At 43.0% G+C, this 8,735-nt stretch overlaps 1 protein-coding gene across 3 annotated transcripts in view; it reads right to left on the bottom strand.

Moving 5' to 3' along the window:
- Positions 1–40: 40 nt before the first annotated feature.
- Positions 41–8,735, bottom strand: part of LOC121672216 (2-hydroxyacylsphingosine 1-beta-galactosyltransferase-like) — a 32,227-nt gene continuing 23,532 nt past the window's right edge. For 2 of the 3 annotated variants that reach the window (XM_042044792.1, XM_042044791.1), the window contains exons 3-5: positions 3,356–3,498; positions 1,781–1,857; positions 43–612 (exon numbers count right to left, since the gene is read on the bottom strand). In XM_042044792.1, coding sequence (XP_041900726.1) covers positions 182–612; positions 1,781–1,857; positions 3,356–3,498 — 651 coding nt within the window. In that variant the 3' untranslated portion in view covers positions 43–181. Of the gene's footprint in view, positions 613–1,780; positions 1,858–3,355; positions 3,499–8,735 lie in introns of all 3 variants that reach the window. The other variant, XM_042044790.1, reaches the window with a different exon arrangement.

Genomic DNA, 8,735 nt, shown 5'->3' with positions numbered 1-8,735 from the left:
ATACCTCCCCATTTTAGCTACAACCCAAACTAAGTACATGTATCTTGCTCCAGGCCCTGCAGGTAGCACAACAGCCAGACTGCTCATGTGGAGTAATCAAGACAGACACAAAGGTCTGCAACATGGAGTAAGTCAGGACAGGTTTGTCTCCATAACCTCTGTGCCCTCCATACGGCAAATACTATAAAGAGCAAGTGAGACAACTCAGTTCTGGTGCTGAGCAATGAGCCCAGCACCCATACAGAAACTTCAGCCATTGGGTAATCTTGGGAAATGGGACAAACATCCAGACTTGCCTCAGCTGTAGACACAAATAACGAAACGCAGGTCGTTTCCACCGCACAAAGGTTTCGTACCCACATTTAATGCACAAACAATCGCGCATTCCATACCTGGGATCATTAATAACTTTTACTAGGGCTTCATACAGTTCGCTCTCAGTCATGGTCTTCCAGTTCAGCAGTATTCCCATGCCTTTGGCCTGCACACGGGTCATGGTATCGTAGTGGTCTCCAAAGAGGGGAATGCCCACCACCGGGACCCCATGGTACATGGTTTCAAAAATGCTGTTCAAGCCTCCGTGACTGAGGAATGCTTTAATGTTAGAGTGACCTGGAACCACAAGAGGCATGAAGGTTACAAAATGCACTTCTATCTCCTCTATATTAAGTTACTGAAGCACCCAGGTACAACTTTATCACTATGTTTCTATGGCTGCAACTCGGGCAGGTAAAAGTGACTGCAGCTTGTTCTGAAGCTCTCCCTAAACCCACTCTGCTGAAATTCCTCATGCATTAAATCATTTCCTTATATACACTGAGAGGGAGCAGCCAAAGCAAAGAAAATTCTCCTGTGTATGAGTCGTGTAAAATGATTAATGGAGTGATTAATATGCATTGCCTACTCCCGAGTAGCTGCAGGTGGTGACTCCAGCAGGTTTAGCAGTACACGTGAGTGAGGGGGAGCATGGTTTTGTACGAAATACAACTTTTTAAATGGCAGGACAACTGATGTCACACCCTCCCCTAAAGCTTCACATGCCTTACTTGAGGTTAGTAAGACATGACAATCAGAGCAACAGCCTCATGTAATGGAAAAAGCAGCCTGCCTCAGAGCAATCCTGTAACCAAAACAAATCTACCTGCTTTAGGAGTCGTCTGCCTAACCACTATGTTATGGGAAATTCTCCAGCTCACCCGCGCACACACACAGATGCTTAATGCACTCATCAGCTCCCATCAGAGCTGTTTTGGGAACACATTATCATCCAGGTCTCCCAGAAACAGTCAAACATTCTGTGGCCTCTCAGATCTGCAAGGGGCTCAGGTACCCTTTGACAGGGAAGGAGAAGAAAAATAAAATATCAGGTTTCATCCCCCCCTGAGAACCTGGAGCACCTCAGTTCAACAGAAAGATTATCAGCTTGCAACACGCGCCCAAGTTCTGGTAGAGCTTTCTTGGACAAAAGTAGCTGTATAAAACAGTATTTACAGACTCCTAAAGCTTATTCTGATGCTATGTGAACATAGCTCAGTTTCATGACTCCTCCTTGAACAGTGTTTGAACTTGAGGAAAACATGACATTCTTATCAGAGAAAGACAATTAACAGAGAGGTGTTCAATTCTGTCTTCAGATCCTAATTTAATATTCTTGCCCCGTGACTTCCATGACAGAAGTTATCCTAGCTTTATAATAACTGCTAATTCAGTAGAATACTTTTGAAAGAACAAACTGAACTCAAGTGAGAATAAGCACTAAAGAATGGAAACACATACTCACCAAGGAGGTCATTTTGTGGTAACCATTCGATCAGCTTGGTATTGTTGCCTAAATTCCTGGGTTTGTTTCCTGAAAACCTAAACCAGTAACATCAAATGGAAACAGTTACCAAACCCTCCAAAATGACTACTAAAGGGCAGTACTGTTTGGTTCATTAGAGAGCATTGAAACTCTATCTTCAGAAAGAATCACCTACACATTTCCAATTAAGCAAGACATACATCGTTACAACTGGCTTATACTTCTCTGTATGTTGAAAAAAGACTAAGATACTCATGCTAAGTTACATAAAAGCAGATAACTGTGTTACTGGTTTGTCCTCCCTAACCAGATGGGCACAAAGAGCTACAATAATCCCTGGATTTAGCATTGTGACATAAGACCGCCAAGCAGTACTCACCACATTTCTGTCCAACACACAGGTCCTTGATCTGAGGAACAAAATCAAACCCCACATCCCCAAAAAACTCCAAGTTACATCTGACTGATGAACAAATACCTAAATTTTAACAGAAGGCTTCAAATGAAATTGTTGGGTTGGCATTAAAAAAAAAAAAAAACTATCCTCAAGAAAAATCCTCTCCATTTATTTACTACAAAAAGGGGATGCTTCCTAAAGATAAATATTCCAGGGAAAACAACAAAAGGAGAGAAGAAAAGCAGTAAGATAAATTGGGATTACTAATTAGAAGCCAAGCACTGTTGTGGGGCTCATAAGAAAACAGTACCTATCCCAAACAAAAACTGATGCAACCTTCAGAACAGCTTCAGTGCCAAAGCCTGGAAAAATCCCATTTTCCTGTTCATTAGTGGGGTTTGCTCTTTGAACTACACACAGCAGGGAGGACATGGTGGGGAACAGGCCACCAAGACTGTTAATACAACTCCAAGAGCGTGGCAGGGTTTTGAGACACCCACATGAAATATAAGACACTGATTATCTGGAAAAAAGTGGTTCACATGGACTCCAGCAAATTATATCAGCAATACTTAACGTGAAGCAGAGCTGACTAAACAGTTTTTGGATTTTTACAGGGAGTTGAGAGCACCACTCAAGACATTTTTAGAACTGAGAATGCTTTTTACTGATTCTGAATCCTGAAAATTTCTCTTCCTTCAGTTTCTCACAGAAGGACAAGCAAATGGGAAAATCAGTAATGAAAGCCTGTGCTTACACATAAAAGAAGAAAAGGGGCCTAAAAAAGAGAAAAAGGGGGAAGACGACAGAAAATGGAAGATTTTCATCATCAGGATTCATTCTTGAGCCCTGGGGTAGTTTCTTCATCCAAAATAGGGACAGTATGTCCTAAATGTTATAATCTTAGCCTGTTTTCACTGTCCCCAATCCTTCCAAGGATATAAACTCAGCCTAGGAGTGTAACCCGTGCCTTATTCTGCCACAACAATAACTGCTTCTCCTTGTTACCAGAATATTGCAATATTTTCATGCCGAGAGTTTTTCAGGAGTGTCATATCATCTGTGCCACCTAGGTAATCTCAATTCCAGCTTCTGCAACTCCAGCAGGAAACAAGCATGCACCAACCCATGCCAAGTTCCTCCAAAACTGCCCTTACCTCCAGATAACCCTCTGGGGCAGCCTGGCCAGGGCATGTGCCAACTTATTGGCGATGTCTTCCGACAGGTATTTCACTCCAGCGCCGAAGGAGACGAGGACAAAACCGTTCTCGTGAGCACCGTTCACCCACGCCTGGAGATCCTGTGGGAAGCAAAGTTGACATTGAGCACTGCAGAGGTCAAGCACAGGAACAATAAGGAAAGACTGCTTCGAAAGGGCAGTTGTCGGTAACTTTGTTGCTTCAGAAGCCAAGTTTCACAAATCCCAAACATTCTAGAACAATGAACACACCAAGAACAATGGCTGATGATTCAGAATCCAGGGCACAGGCCACGAACAGCAAAACCCTTCCGTGTTGGTTTAGCTTCAGTATTAACTGCCAGTGGCTTAAGACAACTTGTCCCTCCTTAATTGATCAGTTGACATCCATTCACAACTTAACAGGCTGCATTTTAACCCAGCACAGCATAAATAGATCCATCTCAGAGTATCAGCTTGGAAGCCCTGCACAGGAGAAGCATGAACAAAGCCTGGGACTCAGCTGCATCATTGCCAACCTTTAGGAAAGCTTCAAAAGCCTTGCTTTGTTTTCATTTATATAAAAAGAATAAACAACTTGAAAGAAGCCAGGGCTTCCATAAACACTGTCAGTTTCTACTGCTCAAGGAGTAAAGAAAATGTACCCTTTACTTTTTAAAGCATAGATTTAAATTCTGGGTTTTTCCTAACACAACTGCTGGCAATGGAAACAAAAACAAAAAAATCCTACCGCTGGCATACCAGTCAGATGAAGAGTATCTTCTGTTTCTCGGGATACGGTTTAATTCTGGTCTTGTCATATTTAAGCACAAGCCTGCTCAACACCCGTAAAGCAATAGGAAATGAGCAAAGAGAAAATGAAGAGCCGTGCTCACAATGCGCCTCTTGTCCTGGTAATAAATAGGAGGGCAGACAGTAATGGAGTAATGCCGCGCTATCGTATCCGAGCACAAAATCTAGCACGTGGCACTGGGGGTTGTGCACTGCCCTCTGGAATAAAGCAAAAAAGATTTCCATTTTCTTTAAAATCCACAGTTCGTCCTTTTCCAGTGCACTCTTTTCCGTTTTTTTATTCATGTGAAGAGAGAGGGAGCAAGCAAAGGAGGGGAAGCAGCTGTGACCCGCCTCGAAGCTGAATCATTTATTAGGGGCTGAACTTCTGACACAAAAGTTTCCAAGTGGTTTTGTGATTTATTTAAAGCTCATCCTTGAATCTTACTTCAGGACCTAAGGCATACTGCAAATGTCATTATATTATGGTCACTGTAGTGCTTCAACTAGTTACATCTTGAAGTACTTCCCATAAGCTATTTAAAGCTAAAGAGAGAACTTTTTGTGGGCTCTAGGACAAACCATTCTGAAAAGCCCAAAATTCACAGGCCCTGGTCTTCACAGGGCACTCACCCAGCCAGAGGGGCAGATTCCTGGAGGTTTCCAGAGTGCCTTCTTGATGACACCTCCCTGATACAGGCGCTCAGGAAGCCACAAACAAGATATTTGTGCTGGCTCTCAAATATACAAACGTGGCAGACCTTGTCTGGGATGCAAAGGTCCAGGCCGCCTTGCCTGCAGTGACCACGAGATGGAGTTCAGGATACTGAGGCAACATGGCAGACAACAGCAGCATCTCCTGGGCTTCAAGAGAGCCAATTCCAGCCTCTTCAGAGACCTGCTTGGAAGAATACCACAGGGGACAGATCTAGAAAGACAGGCTCAGGAGAGCTGGTTGATGTTCCAGCACCACTTCCTCCAAGCTCAAGCATGGTCCATGCTGATGAGCAGGAAGCTAGCAAAGGTAGCAGGGAAGATAAAAAAAGACTCCTGGGTAAGACTCAGATTTAAAAAGAAAAAGCACATATGAGTCAGAAACAGGGAGAGGCAGACTATCCACACATTGCCTGAGCTTGCAGGGACGGGGTTTGGAAAGTCAAATCTCAACAGGACAAGGGACCTGGTGCCAAAAAGCTCAAGGTGCTTCCTGCTTTCTTCATTTTAGACTTGATTGGTATGGCCTTTCGCAATCCCAGGCCCTCAGACCAGAGGGAAAGACTAAATAAACTGGACTAAATAGACTACTTATATGACAGGATGCACCCAGAAATGCCAGGTGTCTGGAAACTGGTGTGGAGTGGTTGGGGAAACGGGGTGACTAGCCAGTGCCACTTGTGTTTTTATAGAGGAGAATCCACGGAATGGGCTATTCAGCCTCAACTTGATCCCTGGAAAGTGATGGAGAATAATCCTGGATCATCCTGGCATCAGAAGGTCCTACCTGTGACTACTCCTCCTTGGCCAGACACATGGTTTCTGCTACTGGAGATGAGTCTGTTCTCGCTGAGAGCTGGCTCCCAAGGCCAGCTCCCAAGGCCCACTGCTCCTCTGTGCTTAATGAGAAATTCTGTGAGACTTCACAGACCTGATGTATTCACACAGTAACAATTGTACTTCATTATGTAAGCATGGAGGAGATATAAATATTTCCTTATAATGGAATTTCTAAAACAGCATTCAAAAATCCTTATGTATAAAATATAGCTGCTAAGTACGTAGAATTTTATGTAGAGGAACACAAAAAAAAAAAAAAAGGAACTTCACTATATCACCTACAGACTTTTGTGCTTTGTTGTGCAACAGCAAAGCAACCTGCCCTGTGTTATTATTGTGGTTTCATAGCCAAGCCTCTTTAATCCTTCCCTTTGAAGGTAATCCCACTGCTTCAGTGGGACATAACATGGACAAAGGCGAATTTAAAATCTTGACAGGCAAGACAAGATCCTGCCATCAGGCTCAAAACATGGGATTTGTTTGTCATATTAAACGGGATTGTATTTTAAAAATAACTGGAATACAAAACATGATAGTTTGTATCAACAGAACCTTAATATCCAGATCAGAGCTGAATGATACCTGGCCAAAGCAGAAGCAGAGGAAGCTGATCTTGTCTTTTGAGTTTCTTTTAGAGCGCTAAATTAGAAAGACTGTAATTAATTCCTCAGACAGGGTTAAAACTGCCCAGTGCCAACCTCAGGAAAACGCAGAGAGTCTGATCTCACCTTGCTGTATTTTCACATCAACTGAAAGGTTCTTTCCTACCCCAGATTTTACTTATGCTTTACATGGTGCTGTTAGCAAGAGGAATTACTTACCTGCCTTCTGACCTGCAGCCCCTTTCCAATCTGCTCCCCCAGTGGGGTGCTTGGACATCACTACAGTGCACGGGCTGCAGAAAATCAACTACAGACTTGTAACAACGAGGGTTCTTCCTGCAAACATCTGTGTCATTCCTGGCATAACATAGCCTTGATTAAATGGGATCACTAAAAATGTAGGGAGTTGGGTAAAAATTAGGCAACGGAAAACAGGGAACTTTCACTGCCTCCTCGTAGAGCTCCCGGAGTTTGTGATCTGGATGAGTCCATTATTCTCAGGTTCCTTAAACTTAATTATAATTATTTCTGTGACAGCTTTTTAGCACAGAATTTCTAAACAGAACATCAAGTGAAACTGAATCCAAGAGAGTGGCATTCCCAGGCCTTGGATTTTAAGACCAATCTGAATGACCTGGTACAATTAGCCAGGCCATGGCACGACGCCTCAATATTTTCTTGTACTTTGCCTGTTCTTTGTGTAGTATACAAGGTATAGTCGTGATACCCACAGCAGATAAAGAGCAGGCTGTGCTCTTGGCACATCCCTGAAAGGGACTGAACACTTCAACAGCGCCATGACTACGTCTATGTACGTCCTTTAATTCTTACATGGACAGTCCTAATGCTCACAAAAGAGAGGCTTGGAGCAATGCTCACAGAACCTGAACATTAGAAAACACACACTGATGCCACAGGACAATTTCGTTTGCCTACCGTTTCAGCAGCCTTCAGCCACTTTGCCACCTTTCCACTCTCTAGGGCCGTAGTAGCCCAAACAGCCCCCACAGCAGCCTCAGTGAACGGCCACCCACTAAAAACCCTCACAGACACCCAAGCTCATCCCCCATGAACTCACCCCTTGCTTCCCCTTAAATCCACTTACACTTTTGACCTCCAGCACATTCTGCCCTGGCGATCTAATTACGCTCTGTATGAAAAGGCACTGAGTCAGGATGAGTCATTAGAGCTGCCCTCATTAAAATCAACATTCCCTGATCGGGCACCACTTCGCAGCTCCTCGCTTGCAGCACAGCGACCTCCTTTTGCCCACTTCAAAGAATTTTCAGGTTTCCTGTCAACTCAGGATGATTTTCTTATAACACAAGGAAAGGAAATTACCTTTTTGGAATTTTGGAAGTCTAAAAAAATCGGGGGAGGGAGTTTGTTACATGATGAGCTGCTTTGAGCCTTCCTCAAATTCTGGTTCGAACTTGAACCAAGCACAGAACTGAGAAGTTAATTCAAGCTTAACATACACATCATTAAGACACACTTGTTCAAATGGTTCTCTCTTTCAGTGGCTAGAAGAAAGCACCTAATCCTTTCCATCACCCCTAAATGTAAGTAATTTTCAGTTTTTCTTTAAACAGAGGCAAGGGCTTTTCTTTCTAAATCCTAGCACAGCCAAGGGACAACATTGCCTCGTTGAGGCTGCACTGCCTACTTGACAAACCTAGCAGTGACTTAGAAACAGAGATCTGGCTTTTCCCTTCCAAACCAGCAATCAAACCTTAAGGAAATGTAATCCCCAAACCTCGATGAACTTCACAGCAAAACTTCCAGCAGGAATTCTAATAAAGAATTAGATCAGACGCTCACAGAGCTCATGTACATCACATGCACTAAAAGTAGTGTGGGCCTGGCAAAGCTAAGACAGCACATTCACATTCTGAACTGAATTGTGAACGACATTTTCTAGATCAATTTTGTGTTTCCTCCAGTTACAGCTTTACATACATTCATAATAAAGTATCACCTAATACATATATTATAACTAACTCAAATTGTCACTTAAATGGTTTAAAAAAATAATAAATAATGCAAGTATCACCTAATGCCTATATTATCTATCATTTTCACCGAAGTTATTTTAAAAAATAATAAACAATGCATTCTAATGTATGAAAAACTTAAAGGACCTCTAATTAGAACACGGCGCCCAACCCTGTCAGGTCTCCGCTTGTTTCCATGTAAGTTCCGTGCAAATTCATGTCCTTTGGGAGAAATAGTACAGGACTCTGTGCTTGCATAGGGAGAAGAAGCACTTATTGATCTGTGCTGTACTATAGGAGCGAGGGGGGAGGAAAAAAGAAATAAAATCCATCTTTTGACCAATGTGAGACAGGAATGCTATTGTGCCAGCCCCACTGTGTGGGCTTTGTTCTGCCTGGTTTTCTAATTAGCCATTCT

Source organism: Corvus kubaryi, unplaced genomic scaffold, assembly GCF_017639235.1.
Source record: "Corvus kubaryi isolate FWS band 111438036 unplaced genomic scaffold, C.kubaryi_AGA036_p1.0 42741, whole genome shotgun sequence".
Taxonomy (NCBI): Eukaryota; Metazoa; Chordata; class Aves; order Passeriformes; family Corvidae; genus Corvus; species Corvus kubaryi.
This window is presented reverse-complemented; position numbering and strand designations above follow the sequence as displayed.